This window comes from Leuresthes tenuis, unplaced genomic scaffold (genome assembly GCF_036924035.1).
Source record: "Leuresthes tenuis unplaced genomic scaffold, fLeuTen1.0.hap1 SCAF_9, whole genome shotgun sequence".
NCBI classification, from domain to species: domain Eukaryota; kingdom Metazoa; phylum Chordata; class Actinopteri; order Atheriniformes; family Atherinopsidae; genus Leuresthes; species Leuresthes tenuis.
This window is the reverse complement of record NW_027325363.1, coordinates 17,600,792-17,621,512: the sequence shown is the minus strand read 5'-3', so window position 1 is coordinate 17,621,512 and position 20,721 is coordinate 17,600,792. Positions and strand designations below refer to the sequence as shown.

Here is a 20,721-nt window from a genome sequence, read left to right as displayed (position 1 = left end):
TAATTAGAAACCGTCACAATGCGTTTACCCATACAGTTTGTCATAAGACAAATTGGTCTATATCTCCCCCGAGTGGCAGAAAGAAACATCGAGTGGCAGTAAAAAGATGTTCATTGTTCTCTCGTCTGTTTGCTGCTTTTTTTAAAAAAATAATTATTTTTACCAACACGTTATTCTTTTTTAATACATTACGATTACATTACATTACACCATGGCTGATTTTGCCGTACATAAGACTGAGCTGTTAGGAGGACGCAGGTGGGCATGTTGTAGTGTCTCAGTCTGAGCTGCTCGGAGCTGTTGTTGGGGGGGGGGGGATGAAAAGTCAAAACGCGCTGAGAGCAAAGAGGAGCGGCGTGAGAGCTGGGAGGACGGAGCGGAGCAGACACCGGCCGGCGTGTGGGCACACAGGAGGACTCAGCCGCGGGGAGGACGAGTTCTTCAACCGCTCGGCCGGACCGCGACTTCGGTGAAAAGTTTGCCAGCTGCAGCGGCGGACCCCTAAAGGCACCATGGCTGTGTCGGCGCGGAGCTGGGTCGCCAACGAAGGAGGGAAGCACTTGGTTCTGGTGGGCAAAGCTTTGTCAGAAACTTTAAAACTGATAAACCTTCTCCACGTCGTCAGTATTTGTTTGAGTTGCCAATAACGAGCTTAAACGCAGTTTTCAAGACAGCTAACACAATATGTTCACGAAGTGTTGCGCTAGCTTTTAGTCTGTAGAAAAATCTGTTACATTGAGCTGCGACAACTATAACCACTTTGCGCCAATTTTAAGGCCAAATGTACATTTTAGAAGCATACAATGACAGTTCGCTCCCGTTAACATGTGAAAATCTGCTGTTTGTTCGTTGTTTTTGTTGTATTCCCTGCCTCGCAGTGAACATGTAGGTTTGACTTCAGTGCAAACCTTCTCTATTTGAACATGATGTGTCTGTGTGTAGATGCTGTGGCTGGGAACCAACACCTGGCTGTTCTTGAACACCTTCCTGCTGTACTCCACTGGGCCACAGTACCACTACCTCTACAAGATGCTCGGCGTGAGTCACACTTGTGATTTTCCTGCTGTGATAAATCAAAATGACTCTCTTCACTCTCTTCATCCCATGTGGTTCACTCTTAGCCACAGTACACAACACTTGTACCTGGAAGCGGTTTGCTTCAATGGGAAACACTCTTATTGCTATCTGTGACAGTACAGTAAGAATAGATCTGTTGTCAGATGGGATTTAATTCCTTTGGATTTCTTCCTACATGCCTGTGGTCCACACACACACACACACACACAGATGTTTAGCGTGTTTCGTCTAATCAGACAGGGTAGATTCTTTGCATCAGTGCTTCATTTGAATTGTAACGTCAAACAAAGCCTTATACATCCACGATGGTTACTCAGAGTACTACTTTTATAAACTATAGATCAGATTACATCTGTCATTACTAGTAATTACTACATTCAGTACAGATATTTTTCCTGGATGTTTATGATGTTGCATGGCCTCAAAGTCACTTTATAGTCATTTTACACTTTCTTTTAGAGTTCACATGTGTGCAGAGACTAAATCTGCCTTTGAACGGATGTTTTGCCTCAGGCTTCTGTGTAGGACGAGGTTTTGTGACGAACGTTGGAGCTTCGTATGCAGATTTAATGAGTCTGATTTGTGACAGCAGTCGGTTAGCTATCTGTGTGTGTTTGTGTGTCTGTGCGGACTGTAGACTGAACCGTCAGTGAGAGACGCACAAAATCTGGATTCGAATGTGGTGCTCGGTGACTCGTGTTTTAATTCTGTCACAAGTTCGTGATGTTGCGTCTGTATTTGTGTCTCATGCATGCTTGAGTGAGTAAAAGCCTTCATTGTCTTTGGTGAAGAGCAAACAAATACCTCGGATATTACTGTTCAGAGTTTTTTCAACCACATGCTGCCAGTTGTCCCTTCCCCAGATCCACTTCACATCAGCAGTGAGTACAGTCCGCTGCAAGATCCCTTAAATGCCAAACAACTCCATAAGTTTCCTCTTATGAAAAAGAAATATGGACAAAGAATATGCTCTTATCACATTTCCCAGTTTGTACATCCCTGCTTTCTCACATAAGTCCCTCTATTGACGTCTTAGTCCCTCCCACCACGGAGACAAGGAAGCATTCCAAGGAGAGAGGAGTTGAGGCTACATGCATTTAACGAAATGAGACCTCTTGTTTCAACAGCTTCACAGACCCCAATGTGACTTCTACAGTTGATACACATGTACATCATTGCTCAGCATTGCTCCCATCTCCTTCTTTGTCGCCTCATCCGTTAGTCAGAAACATACAAACTCCACACAGAAAGACCCCCAGCTGGAACTGGAACCAAGAAACTTATTGCCACCACAGCTCTGTGCAGCGCCTTGTCACTCCTCAATATCACTCCAAATTAAAACTTTGTCTTCCAGGTCAAGAGTAGGAGACCTGATAAAGCCTTATATTGCAACGATCTGGGGCTGAATGAGTTAAAAAAAAAAGTGTCAGGGAGATGAATGCCAAAGATCTGGCTGACAAATTGATTCCCAGTTGTAAGAATTAAAGAATGCTTTCTGAGTCGAATCTACTAGAACACCGTGTTCCCAACAAGTTTCAGGGCAAACTCAATGCAAAACAACTGGGCCACATGAATATTTACAACTGCCATCAGCTGATGTTATCCCATTTGCTGATCCCGACTGCTGTTAACAAGCTGAGAATCAGTCCCTACCACTATTATGCCGATATATCTGTGCATCACTGTAGGGAAACGACATTCTCTCATTACAAATAGAGCATGATGATGTGGTTTTTGTTCTCGCTCATCGGGGAACTTGAAGGAAAGAACAACATTTGTGTGTTCGTCATCATTTCTTTTTATTTTTATGTTATTTAGCACGTAGAAAGAGTAACTCAGTAACAGTAACTGTTTCAGCTGATAAGTCAAACAGAAATGTGTAAATACTGTATGTGGTAAAAGTTTATCTAAATTGGCAGCTTTAACAGCTTCACACATTGAGGCAATGCCCCATTTAAAAGAAGAAAAAAAAAGAGTATCAGCAGCGGTAGCGAGCAGCATGTGTGAACTGTTGCCCTCCCTGCACGGTGGGAGGAAAAGGGGGAAAAAGGGCAAGTTTGGGCACGCTGCTGGTTTGACTGAATGCCTCGCCAGAGGGCTTAAGTTTATGTGAGGGTATCTGCACGTCTACAAGTGCACATGCAGACACGCAGTAGAGCAAGATGCATTTCAAAGCACTAATACTTCAAAATAACCTCAAATTGCACCTTATCTCATTCACCTGTATGGCTCAGTGTGCATGACTGTGTGTGTGTGTGTGTGTGTGTGTTAAGATTGTTTGGGATATACAGCCAGATATCAGATTTCCTGCTCGTGCCTTTGCTGTCACTGCTTTTCTTTGGATTCCGTGTTTGAATGTGTGTCGTCCAGGAGACGTTTTTTAAGGGTAAAGGCATCGGCGTTAACATTCACTTACTATATTTAGGTTCAAGCTTTGGCCGGCTCCCTGCTGCATTCTTATATTTCAACTCCTCAGTCAGTCGGACAGCAAATTGTGAGCGCTTACATCCATGTGGATGGATTGTTGTAATGCTTGGCCAGCAACACTTTGGTAATTCACACATGCCAGGCAGAGGAGGCTCAGCTCCACATTGGCGTTTACTGCTTACACAGAATCAAGCCGGTATGGCGGCATCAGCTGTGTGAGGACAGCGTTGTTGGTCAGAGTGACATGTCTCGCGATGCTGGGCTGTTCTGTCTCTGTGACGACCTTCCTTGCTGTATCAAAGGTACATCAGTGGCGTTTCAACTTGCCACCTCTGCACTTTCACTCAGCCAGTCGAGAGCCTCGCTCAGTCCCGCTTCTACTGTCTTCTCCAGTTTGCGTTTGCTAATTTCTTCTTAAAGCTTGCTATCTTCTTTTTTAATTGGTTCCCCACGATGCATACAGATGAACTGTACTGCCCCATGCTGTCAGGGGTCAGGATTGGTTCCTGAAAACAATCTACGTAGAACAGACGGTCTGTCTGACTTCATTCTTCAGGGGAAAGACTTGACGCTCTAGAGATGCAAAGCTGAAATCTTCAACCGCAACACTGATGGATAATTTTACTCATGAAATGCTGTGTAAAGCATAAAATACACCTTAGAGACATGTTAATGATGTTAAATCTTGATTTTCAGCTGACGGGAGCTTTAGATCTGGTATCTTATCACAGTGTGCATTGAAGCTGAGCATGTCTCTATGCCTCTTTTTGATCTCCACACCTGTAAACTGTCATCTCTCTCTTAAACCCACTCTTCAGTTTGTCGGGGGCAACGGAATAAACAGAATAAACTCCCAAATAAGTGTTTATATGTACTGAGTTTAAAAGATGCCAAAGTGCATTCACCATTTTTGCCTGATCTCAGTTTTGATTACTGAGCTGTAGATTGAGATTTATAAACCCGGTTTACACAGCTGACAACATGTCACTGCAGCAAAAAAAGGCCCCTTTTTCACCTGGGTATCAAAGCTTGTCTCAACATGTTATTTTGAAATGTAGTGCTAAAACCTGAGCTAACATGTAACAAATAGATGACTCATTGTAAAGTCTACATTAAGCTTTTATCTGAAATGACGTGCACATTTTTCTTTTTTTCTAAACATGCTTGGAATTTTTATGTGCCACTGTCCTAACAAAGCCAAAGCAAGCTACTCTATTTAATGGGATAAAGCTGGGAATGAATATGGGAAAGCTGAGTAACACCCTAAGGATGACTGGTCCACACTGAGACTGAGACAGACAAAGGTTTGTGGGGAAGTCATGCCTCAAACTGTTAGCTGGCCTTGAGTTGATAAAGCAAGTCTGAAAAGGAACAGCTAAGAAGTTTGTATCTTAATCAGTTTACTTCCGCTGAATCAGGCCTAATTTTGTCAGCCAATGTGTGTGTGTGTGTGTGTGTCTTTCCCAGCTCGGGCTGTGCATCAGCAGGGCGTCTGCATCTGTGCTGAACCTGAACTGCAGCCTGGTGCTGCTGCCTATGTGCCGTTCCCTGCTCACCTTCATACGAGGAGCACACGCGGTAAGTCAGACACAGTCGGGCGAACGCAGAACAGGACGCTTGTGTGTGTGTGTATGTGTGTCGGTGGGTGGGGGGGGGGTGCCATGATAATCAGCCTCCGAGGAATGTAATGAAACAGACGTGGATGAACTGGAACTTTATGAGCCTCAAGATTAATTAACTCCAGTCACAAAGTTACTTTAGATGAAAGAGAGAAGGTTTTTTTTTTTTTTAATAGATTTGAACCAGGTTTTCTCTCTGTGAAACATGTAAAGTTGCAGGTTACTTCAAAGGAGACAAACAGCTCTGCGAACTGCTAAAAAAATACATAAATCCTATTCTTGGGTTTGAAAAACAGTATGTGTTTCCCCCTGATCCACAGCCACGGCAGTAATTCTCTTGTGTGTGTTGCGCACACTCTTTCAGGTGTCAACCAGAAAGACGCGCAGACTGCTGGACAAGAGCAAGACCTTTCACGTTGCTTGTGGCGTCGCTATCTGCATCTTCTCCGGTAAAAGAACCGCCTCTTATTGCCCCAGTACACGTTCTTTTATTCACTTATCATGTATGTGTCAGTCCCCTGTGTGAAGTGAAGATAAATGGATCCAGGCTGGCTCAGCATTCCTGCTGCAGCAGATGGGATATCCTTTTTGCTGGTTGTGTGTGTGTGTGTGTGTGTGTGTATGTGTTTCTGTCCAGGTTTGTGAGTGTGTGTTGTTATCTTTGTGAGTCTGCTCTCATGACATGACGGTTGCCTCGGGCAGCTGCATGGCCTCTCGGTCCCTGGTCTGCAGACCTTTTACTTATCCACGTCGGGAGTATTTGTGTATCTACAGTAACATGCTAGTATGACTTAAAACAAAAGAAAAGTCCGCGCTCACTACTTTAAACTTCCTGCTCGGAGTTTCTCCTCTGCTGTCCTGCTCTGGTCTTGATATCTGTTGACTAATAACAACTTTGGTGGCAGATGATCATTAGGCAGCTTGTAGAAGACTGAGTAAAAATATATGCGTGTTCAGAAAGTGTGACTTAGAGGAGAGAGCTATGCTGTTTTTTAGTATTCAGCCCATCAAATACATCATAGAGCAGCAGTGAACGCGCCCCTACCACTTAGATTTGATTCATTCATTATTGCCTCACCTCTCAGTAACTGCATTATAACTAAGGAAAACACCAGGGTATTGGTATTTATGTAACATTAAAAAAAAAAAAACAGTTCTTTTTACTAAATGGAAAATACAGACCCAGCAGCTGGTAAGCACATCTTTGATTATCTATGATAAAATGTTATTTTTTTCCTTATATTTAATGACAAACTCAGTCCTTCACAGGAAGGAAGAAACCAAGAGTTGTTCTGTCCTTCTTTTTCTCTTCTGATGGTGTTACATTTCTCTACCTTCTTAGATTACAAGGACAGGTGATGGTTTTCTCTTGTTTAATTCTTTAACAGTATTTTGATACATCCAAAGACAGTCATGATGCTATCTTTAAATATAATCTCTCCAACCTGTCCTGCGCCGCTCATCACACTCTGACCTCTGTGCTTCACTGTAAGGACTCTACCCTCCAAACATGCAGAACACCGTCTGACCTCACAGTTTCATCTGGAGAGGCTTTGAATAGTCTTCGTATTTTCTCTGGCAAAGTTCAGGCTTGCCAAGTTTTATGCCAAAGAGCTAGAAAGACTTTCCTTGGACATTGCCCATAGTGAATGACGTTATGAAGTCTCCTTCACACTCTCTCAGCCCTCATAGAAATTCAAATTTTGTAGTCCCTTCGTAGTTTGTTAGTCTCTACAAGTAGTGCACAAGCTTTGTGGTCATTTTTGGATGTTGTCCTGATTAATGGAGAAAACTCAAACCGAATAGTCTTGTTTGCTTGTATCAGTTAGCTGTCTTAGTCTAGTTTCAGATGATGCTTGCTGTTTTCAACAGAGTTATTCTGTTGTAAAAATGTTCGGTCACTTTTTTTCCAAATGGCTGTGGATGTGCGCAACTCTGCGACAGAGATTTGCTTTTATGGCATTGGTGTTAGAGCCCAAAACCATGGAGCCAGGGAGCCAATGAGGGAGCCAATGAGCCAATGAGGGAGCCAACGAACAAAAGAATTGCCACTCTCTTTACTGTGGCTTTAATAACCAAGGTCTTTTAAACTAAATATGCCCAATTTGTAGGCCTTAAGTTGGATATGAAGAGTCAAAAAGATACTTTGACAGGCTGCATGCTACTTGCTCTGTTAAGCATAAATAAATGTCTTCTTCGATAAGAACACATAAACACAATGAGCTGGATAGTTGGACAAGCTGCTCTGCAATGCAGTGCCCAGCTGGGATCTAACTGCCAAACGTCAACATCCTAAAAGACAAATGGGCATGTTCAACATTATCACTTACGCACCCAGGTGTTGTTTTTCCACTGGATCTTCTTATTTTCCACTGGATTCCAATGAATACCTCCAACCGCTGCAGTTATTTGATGCAGGACTGAAGGACCTTCATAATACACTCAAAGGGGCAGATGATAATGGGTCAAAGGGGGCTATACACTTGCAAGTTAGAAAGCAATCATTCACAAAGTACTGCTGAGGCTGATGGGAATGGCTGGGGCTTTTTTAAAAAAACAAATTAATTTTTTATTGAATTTTTTTTTGTTTGCCGTGCTGACAGCCAGTTCAGTGATAGAAGCTGCAAGAGCTGCATCTTTCCTCCACGACTGCATCGTCTGTAAACTCTCTCGTCGTGACCGTGCACTCCCCGACTCCTAAAAACACGCACACGTGTCCTCCCGAGGGCAAAGTTTTCTTGTTCAGAGGAAGTTCTGAGACGACGCATGAGAACAGAGAGGCAGCAGGATGGAAAAGAGACTGAGAGAAAAAAGTGGAACAGTGGGAGTGGGAAAGGATATGGGGCCCTTGTGTCTCATGATTACGCCCCCTGAACTCCATCAGCTGTTGAACGGCTGCGTGGTTAGCCTGTGATGTCAGAGAGACGTTTTAGAGTATGTAAGTGTGTCTCAGTAAGTTCTGGTGTTTCTTCACTGAATGGACAAAGAGATGTTTGTACGACTAGCGACCAGCACTTCATTAACCGTCTCTGTTTGGGGGAGAAAAGTCCTCTATGTGTGCTGCTGTGTGTTTTGAATCAGTTTTGTGCAGTGCTCTTTTTTTTTTATCTTCCAGTTGTGCACGTTTCAGCCCACCTGGTGAACGTTGTTAACTTCAGCGAAAGCTACTCAGATGACTTTCCCGCTCTCAATTTGGCTCGCTACAGAGGAGAGGTGAGACTCAAATCTGTACTCATTTGTGCTCAATTGACACGAGCCTTTCCCTGGCCTTTTACTTTAACCATCACAATAACGCATCTTCAATGGTGGAGGCTGTGATATTTTATTTTTAAACTAACATGCGTCTTAAACATGTTGTCTGACCACATCTGAAAGCAGCAGTATTCGATTATGACAAGGACTGAGGTCCTGATGGTGTCATTAAGGGGTAAAAATGAGCCATCGATCTTGTTCCTTATCGCCTCACATCTGGCTATTTGCTGCGTAAAGCTGTATTAAAGCGCATACTCAAACTGTCTTCTCTGTTTTAGGTTGTAAAGGTGCATTGGAGGGAGCATAGCTGCTGTTAAATTGTCTTAAATGCACTTACCAACTGAAACATGAAAGCATTAACTCATGTGGTGTGGACACATTTTTACAAAAATGAGTGCTGAAGTTTGAGCTGTGTTTTTTCTCTGTTTTCTTCCCAGGACCCCAAGGTGATTATTTTGACCACAAGTAAGAATATTTTCTTAGAAAGTGTAGTGCTCCAAGTAGATCCTGCATTTTCCAACTTCTTATTCTCATATCTCTATTTCACCGTATCACTGTTTTTTTTTCCAGCCCTTTAAGAAATATCTATTCGAATTTGTGCCATTTTTGTTGGTAGAATCATGTAGGATCATCGCTGTGAGCAGACATATCTCTTAGCATAGGACTTGAAGTGGCCTCGACTGTTAATGTTCTTATTTGGTTCGTCTCTGCTCTGTAACTGGATGATTCTCATCAGTCCCAGGAATCACTGGTGTTGTGTTGGTTCTCATCCTCCTCCTGATGTTCACGTCCTCCTCCTACTGCGTACGGTAGGTTAAACCAACACCCCCTCCCCCGATCCCCGAAGTCTTTGTGTGAGTAGAAAAAAAACCCAGAGGATCTACTTTGGCCTTGTATACCCAGTGATAGTCATTGTCAGTGGCAGGACACGACAGATTAGTTGATCAGATTTTGTGTCCAAAAGCCTCCCCGAGTCATTTTACAGCATGTGTGAGAGAAAATCAGTTTGACCTTTACACTTTACAACTTTATCTGCAAAGAATAAGAAGCACATTCGAGCCTCTCTTAATACAAATAGGATTTTGTTTCCCTTTCCATTTATGCGTCCCGTCCTCTGTGTCTGATTCTTCATGTTATGTCTGGTCACTGCTGTCTTTCTGTCTGAGTTGATGTCTCATATCTTGTGTAATGCACGATGGGGATGATAAGCAGACCTGCTCAGCAGCACATCACAGCTCTGTCATTACTCAGGTCACAGTGGGTCACCCACAGAGCAGGTTTGTGAACCTTACGTGTGGGTGTTTGCTCTCCTGGCTTCCTTCAGTAAATGAACAGAGGATAAGAGGCTTTTCCAGACCATTAGGGGCATTAGATAAGTGGTTGGAGTCTTGGGATGATGGCTACTGCACATCAGAGGAATATTAACCTGGAATATCACAGTGATACAAATTATGTTAGCAACACACATAAGGTTAATAATATTCTATCAATTATAATACTTTGTGTGTCTATTAAAATCCCTTATGACACTGCTAGTGTAGTACTATTTACTATTAGTACTATATAAGTTTACAGGCTTCATTGGCTGCCCCCTTTCTGAGAAAATCCAGTCAAATAACTTTTTGCTGGTCAGATTCACAGTCTTGAGCAGGCACCACCTCCCATTCTTCCTCATCGAATGCAAAGTAGGGCATGCCTCAGGGTTCAAGATGAGTCATGCAAATTTATTTGGATGTTTTTCCTCCGAAATGTCTTTTCTACCTTTTTAAGATGGTTTGCAAAAGTGACGTGCTCATCTTTTCTTCTTGCAAGTTGCACAGTTTTGTAGATGCAGTGTTTTTAATTTGGGCTCCAGAAAAAAAATTCAGTTTGGTGCAACGCTAGTAAATGAGAAAATACTCCCACAAAACAAAATATCATGTTTTGAGAGCAACGTATCTTAGTTGATCTAACATTGAAGATCATCTTCCTCAGTTTATACTTGAACAAAACAACCATTAAAGAAGCTGCATTTGAACGGGAGGAAAACAGGGTTTTTATAATGCTAATTACTGGGTTTATGGTCTGTTGTTGTGTGTAATGACCCCTTTAATACTGACCTCTGACAACCTGCTTTGAACTAAGTCCGTCCGGTGCTGAATGTGAACAAACTGCAAGCTGGCTCTCTTCTTCCGGCTCCCCACTTTTTTGTTTCTCTGCTTCTTTTGTTTCTTTGCATCATATAACCAAGTTATTATTCCTCTCTTTTTGCTGTTATAAGCCCTTTAAAACATAGAAAACAAACAAACGAAAAAAAAAAAAGATAATCATGTGTGTTGTCCTTGTGCATTTTTTTATAGGATGTTCAACTATGAGATCTTCTGGTACACACACAACCTTTTCATTGTCTTCTACATCATCCTGATGGTGCACATGGTCGGGTAGGCAGCGCTAACAGACTGTGTGTTTGTGTGTGTTTGCTTCATGCTCCTCCAGAGGATGGATAATCATTTACCTCACTAAAAGTGTCAGCAAATATTGAAGATGGTTTCTAAGATCCGCTTGCAGCCTAAACCTCACCCTCCCAAACTGTAATGTTGCTCTAGTTATATTTATAGCACGATGCTGTCATTTCAGTGAATTTTACCTGTAAAAACGGGGCGGAGGAAAGCTTTTTACTTACCTTCGGCGACATTCAGTCAAAATTAGTACGATTTGGGTTTGTTCTTGCTTCTGATGTTATTTAGTTTTTTGGACCTATTTCAATATAAAGTATTTGTTCTAGATATCACATTCATCTCAGTCTTATTATGAGCTCGCATCACTTCTTCAGTCTGAGTGTTGAAGTGAAAATAGGCTCAATCATTTCTTGAATTTGTCTTTCTTGTCTTTTTCTGTCTCCATGACTATGAAACCCGCCATAAAATAGACTACGGTGAGGCTGATTTATTGTCTTTTATCACCAGTGGAGCTCTGAAGTATCAGACCAACATAGAGGCCCACCCGCCCGGCTGCCTCGGAGCCAATCAGAGCAGCACGGAACAACAGGGCGAGGCTCTGGACCAGGCTGAAGATGAGGAGAGCAGATGCAGAGAGGATGCTCACTTCCAGCCACACGACCCTCAGGTCTTTCTGCGTTTCTTTGCGTATACGTCTGTGTCTGAGCTTGTATTTAATGGTGTGTGTTTGATCTTAAGCCAATGTTTGTGTGACTTCAGGGTGAGTGCTCTCCATGTGAGCTGAGTATTTGGGAAGTACCAGGGGGAGTTGGTCCCTTTTTATTAGCGGTGTGGAGCTGTAAAGGAGGGGCTTTCTACATCAAGGCCTGTGTTTGTGTGTGTGTGTGAGAGAGATTATGTGTTTGCACATAGTCGTTAAGGAAGGTGCTTGTTTCATAAATTCCCTCCTTAAACCTGAATGTGTTCTTTGGGCTTTACTGGAGCTGTTAGCAATTAGCCTGTTACGGGTAACTACCAGCAGAACAAAACTGTCTATGATGAGATGTAGCAGTTAAAGTCACGAACACACTCTTTTAGACCAGTTTTGGTTAAGATCCCTGTTGTGTTATAGGAATGGGAAACAAGTTAGAAGAACAAAAAAGTCTCTCAAGAAAATAACCAACTATATTAAGGTAAAAATAGGATGAAAATGATCCTGTTGAATTTTGAATAGCATTGGTCCAGACTAGACATCATTTTACAGCACAAAGCCCCATCATTTTTTTAGGTGCCAAAAGCACAGCAACTATAGCAGCGGTAAGAAAGCAAAACTGCAGTTTCCTGTGTTTTTTTTACTGTATAACATAAAAAAAACGCATTGACTCGTTATGTCCCTACTGGTCTCCCTGTAAGAGTACATGAAAAAATGCATTGGTCCTTTTTTCTTTTTCTTTTTACAATTTAAATTGTACTTACCGGAAATAGTTTTGGATGTGAATAAGCTCTCAGCAAAATGGTGACAGTGCTGTTATTTTAGGTCTTATGAAACTACAGTTTGAGGTAATAGGAAACGGTCCATCGACACATGTAATGATGTTATAGCAAGGATTAATTTCCTCAGCTGTAGTTTTTAGGGAGTGCGATCCATAGTCTGAGTTCATGCGACTTTGACCCATTCTAAGGCCAGTTGGCCTTATCGGTTACAACTCAGTAAAACCCAACTGTTTGACACTTTCTCAGGGCGATGGGTTGCCTGAACTGAGTGTTTCACAGCGAGTGTTGATCTCACCACTCCTCGCACCCTGTGTGCACATTAGGGAGCACTCCTCGATACTGTCGGCAACACCCACCGTGTCACAAAAAGCCATAACTTGTTCTTGTTTTGCTCAGCCTCGTTATCATCTCCTCCCAAATTCAACAAAATCGGCCAAAAAATTAAACTGACGTAAGTGACCTTGGTGTTGATTTTGTGACAAAACAAAACTAGAAATGATCTGAACAATAAATCCAAACGGAGCACTAACAATTGGAGTGTGACTGTAGATAAGGTTAATGATAGCTATGCTCAGATATGTTCCCTCTGCTAAGATTAATGCAAACTTTGTCGGGGTGACCAAATTGTCAGAACAGGCTGTGAACAAGTACTTTGTGGGAGACCTATAAAAAAGTCCCACTTCATGTGTTTGAATGAGACTCATTCATATTAAAGTTAGTGCTGACAGAGAGAAAAACGACTTTTTTTTTTTTTTTTTTTTAAACTTCCATGTTCCTGACCATGAGCTTTGTTGTAAAACTGCCTCCATCACCCGCGCTGTGTGTTTGTGCATAGACTTGGCTTTGGGTGTCCGGTCCTCTCTGTCTCTACTGCGTGGAGCGGGTATACCGCTACATCCGCAGCCGTGACCCCGTTACCATAGTGACAGTCATCAGGCATCCTTGTGATGTGATCGAGCTGCGCATGCTGAAGAAGAACTTCATAGCTCGACCAGGACAGGTGAGAGGTCATGTGATCATCGCCCAAGATTTTTGCTTTTGTTGTATCTCAGCTGTTCCAAATGATTTCAATTCAATGCAATTCAATTTTACTTATATAGCGCCAGATTACTACAATTGTCATCTCAAGGCACTTAAGTAATATACTCCAATTCAAGTCAATTGGAATTCAATTCATTGTAATCATAATCCAATTAATTCATGTAGAGCCAATTCAAAAATTAATATCCTAGCTAAGGAAACCAACAGATTGCACCGAAACTTGTCTTCAGTCCAATCTCCCGTCCTGAGCGTGCCTGTGGCGACTGTGGAAAGGAACGACTCCCTTTTAACAGGAAGAAACCTCTTGCAGAACCAGACTCAGGAAGGGTGGCCATCCGCCTCGACCAGCTGGGGTTTGAGAAGACAGAAAAGAGGGAAAAGAGGGGGGAAAAACCATAACCATAACGCCATTCAAAGGATATCTGTTGGAACAGGGAAACATAAGTTAATAACCACAATAATGTCCCATGTACATAAAATCAATTGTGAAATTAAACAAGGGGAAAAAGAGCAAAGTGAGGAAAGGTGTGACAGATGAGGTCCCCCAGCAGTCTAAGCCTATAGCAGCTTAACTATGGGATGTTTCAGGATTACCTGAGCCATCCCTGACTATAAGCTTTATCAAAAAGGAAAGTTTTAAGCCTAATCTTAAAAGTGGAAAGGGTGTCTGCTTCCCGGACATTTACTGACTGATTTAAATCTATAATGATGTTTAATGTCCGCTGCTGTATTAAGTGCTTTATATATCTTTCTTTCTCTCAACATGCCTCCTCTTTAATCCTTACTTTCTTTCCTCCTCTCTGCCATCCTGCATCCTGCCTCTCCTTCACTTACTGCCCTTCTTTTTTTCCCTAGTATATTGTTCTGAACTGCCCAGGTGTGTCGTCGTTTGAGAACCATCCCTTCACGCTGACAACGGTAAGTTTTACTCCCTCTAACGCATTCCTCATTCGTGACACAATGCAAGCCCACTGACATTTATATGTAGACACACACACACACGCTTGTTCTCTCACGTACTCGTTCTCTCTTTTTGCTTCCGAGGAACATGCAGTTCTGTGTCACTTAATGTTCCGCCCCCTTGGTTGCTGGCTAGCTTTTGATTGACAGCTGGGCTGTGCGGTGATATTACGTTTCCCATTGTTTATTGATGTTTGAGATTTCCTTCAGCTTGCACCAGACAAAAGCAAAGAATAAGTGAATAACTTTCTTCTTGCCAAGCATACGGGGATGCACCTTGACTCATGTGCACACATACACAGACACACGCAGAACCACAATTACTGTGTGCATGCCTGTGCCTGGCGTGCTGTGGAGCTTTGAGGAGGAGGGCAGAGAATCACACTGACAGAGAGCAGACAGACCCCTGAGGCCAGTAATGCTGTCTGCCAACAGGAAGCCTGTGTGTGTGTGTGTGTGTGTGTCCACCTATGTGTGAATGTGTGTGCATTGTTCAATTCAATGAAAAGAGTCGGAGCTATATGCTCTGTGTGGGCTCTGGATTGTGTGTTTGTGTGCACACCAGATTGTCTTTGGTTTGCTGCACATTCATCTATCTGCGTGTGTTCGCTCATATTTTCCAACAGCTGTCTGTGTGTGTGTGTGTGTGTGTGTGTGTATTTATATATTATGATGGGAACGGGTGTTTAAGTGGGTGTGTGTGGGTGTGTGTGTTTCATTGTGACTAACTCTTTAACTCTTTACAGTGTCCCACAGCAAACAAGGAAACTTTTGGCATCCATTTGCGAGTCGTGGGAGACTGGACTGGTGGGTTCACACAGACATGGAACACATGCACGCGCGCGCGCGCAAACACACACACACACACACACACACACACACACACACACACACACACACACACACACACACACACGCACACACACACACACACACACACACATACATACATATGCAGAGATCTGCCGACAAAAAGACACACAGAGTCAACAGGATGGAACTTCTCTCTTCTCTCTGGGGAAATGCATCTCTGGGGAGGATGCATTTCTGAGATACTGCATTTTTATTTGTGTGTGTGTTGATCTTTGTTCCTCTGTTAGTATGTGCTTCCCTGTGTGTGTGTGTGTGTGTGTGAGAGAGAGAGAACTCCCTATACCTTGAGGCCAGCATTGTTCCCACAGTTTACACACACTCACAAACACACACTACGGACTATCGATTAACATTAACATCTTGGCTTCTTTTTAAACATAAAAGCTGGAAAACTGGACTTAAAATGATTAGAACATTCTGCTTTTCACATTTAAAACATGGTATTTCAAAAGAAAAAACCCTTGTATGTGTCAGAGAAAAGGATTGTTGTGGCCAACTCAAAAGGGACTCCCATTTAGAGGAAGCTGCTGCCTTTGGGAGCCTGCACATGTATCTGCACTTGCTACTGTACATATTCATGCTCACATCCTTTCAGAACACAGGAAGGGAAGTTGGCTTGTTTATGTTGGCCTCCAATTCTACCATGACTACATTTTGTGAGGAAATTGAGTGAACTGAATTGGGATTCTTAGAAAACTGTGTAATCATAAGACCTCTCCTGTCTTCAGAGCGCCTCACGCAGCTGTTACTCCCTCCGCCAAGGATCGACTTGGAGATCCTTCCCATTATGCAGCCGAGGAGATACCCCAAGTAGGTCTCTGCGTGTGTCTATAATGTGTTCATGGGGTAGCTGGCTTCTGATTTCTCACAAAGGCTTTGGATTGCAGAGGGTTTTTTTTTTCGACCTGCTGAACTCTGACTCCGTTCTCTTCCTGCCATAGTCAAGCAGGATGAGTTAGATGTGCCTCTGAGGGAGGGAAACTGTTTTGTGACAGTAAACTGGACAAACCTCCAAACTCTGTCCCACAGTTTGTGCACCACAGTGCCCACCTGTGGCCAGAAGGGTTGATTATGTTGGAACAAAGCAGTGGAGCTTAATGTGGAAAGATGTTTGGCGTGACCATTGTATGTCTGATTTTTGCATTAGTCTGTGTGTGTGTGTGTGTGTGTGTGTGGCGGGGGTGGGGGGTCTGCGTGTGTATGAGAAAAGTGCATTTCTTTTGTGTGTTTTGACGGCACAAATATTTGAGCAGCTGTTGTGAGGATGGTGTGTGTGAGTGTTTGGGGGATTGCTGTCCAATGGCTGACGTGCGCACACACACACACATTCTTACAGGCTGTTGTTAGATTTCAAATGTGGGATTTTCATCAACTTTCTGATCTATATATTTGTGTATTTTCTCAGCCAACTGTCTGTTGTGTTTTTATCCATATTTTGTGCCTAGGCTTTATGTTGATGGTCCATTTGGAAGTCCCTCAGAGGAAGTGTTCAACTACGACGTCAGTCTTTGCGTCGCTGGTGGAATTGGAGTCACACCGTTTGCCTGCGTGCTGCATGCTCTGCTGTGAGTTTGTGAAACTGTCCCAAACTGACAAACGATGAGCTATTTCAGCCAGTATTTCTGTGTTTCTTCTTTCTGTCGCCCACCCAGTGATGGTCGGAGGGGTTTCAGGTTGCAGAGGTTGTACTTTGTATGGGTTTGCAGGGAGCTCCAGTCTTTCTACTGGTTTGCGGAGCTGCTGTGTAACCTGTATGAAAAGGTGGGGATCAAGTATGGATTTTACTGCAGTTTTGTGATTCTTGCAACATTATTGTCTTTGATCACTTCATTGCCAGCAGTATGTTATAAAGATGTACTCCAAAATGCCTAATTTACTCGTTCATAGTTTATTATGCATTCACAAAATTTAACTCAGACTTCTTTGTCAATGATGGTGTGCGTACACTAAAGTAGTCAGCACATATATGATGAAACAGTTGAGGAGTTAAGATTGAGAACATTTAAAGTCCAGCTTGTGGGATGCAGCGACATCTAGTGACAAAAATGCAGATTTCAGCCAATTAAACTGCAATCACCTCAATCACCATCTGAAAAACATTGATGAGAAACAGCAGTGACCATGAAAAATGCTTAATTCCCTCTTTAGAGCTGTGTGGTTTGTCCTTTCTTAGCTACTAGCACAACATTAAAGTGGGAGAGGAGATGTAATTGTAGATATGAAGAGCTTCTTTTGAGGTGAAGAAGACACAGAAGCTGTTCATTCCATTCTACAGTAATGAAAGTAAACCATGTTGCAAATCTGTATTTTTTGTGCAGTATTTGGTCTCAGCGTCACTAAACACCGAACTCTTCGTGTTTGTTTTTTGCATTTAGCTTTGGAAGGAGAACAGACCAGACTACTTTAATCTGAAACTGTATGTCAGTCAGACAGACAGTCTGCAGGTATGCGTGATGCACACACACACACACACACACACACACACACATTTTCTCTCCATACTAACATTAAACTGTATTTTGTCAGCCATACATTTCTTTATCTTCCATGTTTTTCCAGACATTTAAATGTCTGCCACTAGAGGGCGGTGCATTACAGAGAAACTGGAGCACAAAGACCAAAGACTTCCACTTATGAATGTCCATTTAAGTCTGTTCTCTTCCTTAATACATGGAAACAAGAATCTTATTGTGTCACAATATTTCATATTGTTCTTCATTGTCACACAGTGTGAGCATCTCAGTCATAATCCACTGTAATCCATGTAATCCTCATAATCCATCTGTTATTGTGTCAAGTAACTCGGAAGAAAACGTTTTGTAATTGTTTATATTTCTACTGTCAAACATATGGTTTGCCGTTGTAATGTATCGTACTATTTATTGCTATTTAGTGTATGGTGTGGGTATTGTTTCTCATCTCCTCGTTAGTATAGTGGTGAGTATCCCCGCCTGTCACGCGGGAGACCGGGGTTCGATTCCCCGACGGGGAGAGGAAAATCTTTTTTTTTTTCTCTCTCTTGTCAGTTTATTGTTGAAGTGAGTTTCCATGGGGTCACAAAAACACATTCCTGCATACAATTGAAATACCACCAAACTCCTTTCAATAGTGTGTTTAACATCGTGATTTTTTTTATTTGGAAAAGTTCCAGCTTTTGCACTGCCCAGACGAGCAGCTTTATTGATTTTTCTTTTCGAAGACAAGCTCAAATAAAGAGAGGAAATCAGATAACACCGTCGTATGTTACCTTACACCCTGTTGACAGAAAGCTCCTGACCCGTAACAAACCGTGTACATGACCCCTGTTAAGGTCAGAGTTGCTGAAGAAAAAACAACAACCATTGAACTAGTGACCACAAAAAAAACATTAGACTTCAGGCTTTGTCTTGTGTAAAGGTTAGTGGGTAAAAAATGTTTGTTTAAAGCTTGTTCAAGCTTGACTTTGTCTCCTGGAATAGTTGGATATTAGAGGTTAGAGGCTTTAGAAGCAAAATGTTCTCTTTTTTTTATGTTGAAAACTAAATTAGACCCTAACCCTCCTATAGGGGGTGGTGTTGACCAGATTTATGATGGGAATAGGTTGTACTTTAAATCTTTAAAGCAAACAACCCTTGCGGCTCATATTTATTTACTTGGCCTCACTTTGTCTGTAGTGTAATTTGCTTTGTCTAGTGACCCGCAAACTATAGACGACACGTGGAGGCGAATATAGCAAACACTCAATCTATTCCCTCCTCTGTTAACTGCCAGATCACTGCTGGCTTCCACATATCCCAACCAAAATGTATCATTTTTCCTGCAAGAGTTTCAGTATGAACATTTTTATTAACAACACTGATGAAAATGAGGATTTAAACTTGTTTTTCATTCTTGTCATTTACTTTTTGATTTTTAGGGCATGGCTGAGGAGCGATACCGGACACTCGCATCAAGGCTGCAGGTTGGTCGGCCCAAGTGGAAGTTGCTTCTTGATGAGATCGGAAAGAGCAATAACCAGTGAGTGGAAGAGGAACATCCAGAGGACTGTTTATTCATTGCTATGAAATGAACATCCAACAGTCTTAATCTCCTCTTTTTTTTCTTTGTGGTTTCAGTAAGCAGGTGGGGGTTTTCTGCTGTGGCCCAAAGGGCATCTCCAGGACTCTGCACAGACTGTGTAACTCAGCCCGATCCTGTGGCACGACCTTTGAATTCAACAAAGAGTCGTTCAGCTGATTTTTCACATCAAAGCGTGGATGGATGGGTTTTCATTCATCTTGGGACAACAGTTCTTGAGCTGAAGTATGCTTCTGGAAATCTGGATATTAGACTTTTTGTACATGCCTGTGAATCTGCAGGCTGTCAGGTGACACTTATGAAACTGCCTAAAAAAAAAAGAAGAACAAACTCAAGACAAAGACAAAGCTTAACTCGCTCCACGAGGCCAGTTCCCCTCCACAGATCAGCTCTGCCTCAGCTTCAGCACGTGATTGAGTCATCATTAGGGAAAAACTGAGGAACCTAGCACCCTGTTCAGAGTCTCCGCTCATAGCCTTCTGTTTTTCTCAAGATGTTGCTTTTCCTAGACGCGCCCCTCTGTGGGGGACATTTGCTTCCTCATACTGGAGGCTAACGTGAAAAAAACATCTGACTCAACTTGCAATTCCCCGACCACAAACGTGACAAGATTAAATATAACACCGGAGGCAATCCATCTTTCCAGGGCAGAAACACCACTCAGGGATGATACAAGCTGGTTTCATACAAACGTTTGACATGCAGTGCTCACAGAGCAGAGAGGCGGAGCCATATGAACAGGTCAGCTGTATTAACCAAATGCGAGGTCAGTGACCACCAAAGACAGTCAGACTTCTTTTATTCTTTACTTGACACCTGGCTAGCATTCCAAATGTTATCATATTAGTTTATAAAGTCAAGCCTTTGCTCAGTGCCACTTCAGGATTGATTTTTGTTGTATGTTCCCCCACTGTAAAGGGCATTAAGAATCAAATTTTTTTAAAAAGCAGTCCCAACCCACCCTCGCAGAAAAGGGGTACAGGACTTCAGCTCCCCACAGATTGGTCGATGCTGGGTCTTTTAGACAGCCTGAAGGGAAGCGTGTTAAATCTGAAGACTCACCTTTTAAACAGGAAAGAATAGAAACTGAAATACAGTGGACACATATGGTTCAGTGTCCTTATTTATTTACCAAAGATCTGCCATTTATAAAGAAAACCTGCACCACGGGTTGAGCTACTATTAGTTGTTTTGGGTATTTTTCTTATTTTTCGATTCATAATTTAGATATTATTACAGAGTAAAGAATGTCACATCAAACCTCAGCAGGCTTTGGCCTTTTGCCCACAAAGTATTTGTTAATATTTTTGCATCTATTCATCCGCATATTAAAATGACTGATGAGAAATGAATTATGAGAATAAGTCGACTGTTCTGTGAAAATAATGTTCACATTTTTGTTTTTGCAAAGAAACAACCCTATTATCACACATTGTTACTATAATTAGACATTTATGAAATACGTGTAAATGGTAAATTGGATGTTTGCTTTCTCAATGACCTTC

At 42.3% G+C, this 20,721-nt stretch overlaps 2 protein-coding genes and 1 non-coding gene across 3 annotated transcripts in view; all 3 read left to right on the top strand.

Moving 5' to 3' along the window:
* The window catches only part of numa1 (nuclear mitotic apparatus protein 1), a 60,278-nt gene extending 43,757 nt beyond the window's left edge, over positions 1-16,521 (top strand). Inside the window, exon 24 of the mRNA XM_072392623.1 lies at positions 16,512-16,521. The gene's annotated coding sequence lies outside the window, so the exon portion shown is untranslated. The remainder of the gene's footprint in view (positions 1-16,511) is intronic.
* Positions 215-20,123, top strand: LOC140314445 (NADPH oxidase 4). Its single transcript, XM_072392627.1, has 18 exons — positions 215-569; positions 943-1,038; positions 4,972-5,082; positions 5,488-5,572; positions 8,239-8,336; positions 8,813-8,840; positions 9,112-9,184; positions 10,715-10,795; positions 11,321-11,480; positions 13,122-13,286; positions 14,183-14,245; positions 15,034-15,094; positions 15,889-15,970; positions 16,606-16,725; positions 16,813-16,921; positions 17,536-17,604; positions 19,056-19,156; positions 19,255-20,123. Exons 1-18 carry the CDS (start codon positions 513-515, stop codon positions 19,373-19,375), a joined length of 1,680 nt encoding a protein of 559 aa, XP_072248728.1. The 5' UTR covers positions 215-512; the 3' UTR covers positions 19,376-20,123.
* On the top strand, positions 18,081-18,152 carry trnad-guc (transfer RNA aspartic acid (anticodon GUC)). Its single transcript has one exon. It is a non-coding gene; the product is annotated as a tRNA-Asp (tRNA).
* Positions 20,124-20,721: the final 598 nt, after the last annotated feature.

Excerpts from the sequence above, each read along its gene's own strand:
- LOC140314445 (XM_072392627.1), top strand. The coding sequence starts at position 513 with ATGGCTGTGTCGGCGCGGAGCTGGGTCGCCAACGAAGGAGGGAAGCAC. Across the intron at positions 5,083-5,487 it reads TCATACGAGGAGCACACGCG|GTGTCAACCAGAAAGACGCG; the intron begins GTAAGTCAGACA and ends ACACTCTTTCAG. Across the intron at positions 19,157-19,254 it reads ATCGGAAAGAGCAATAACCA|TAAGCAGGTGGGGGTTTTCT; the intron begins GTGAGTGGAAGA and ends TTGTGGTTTCAG.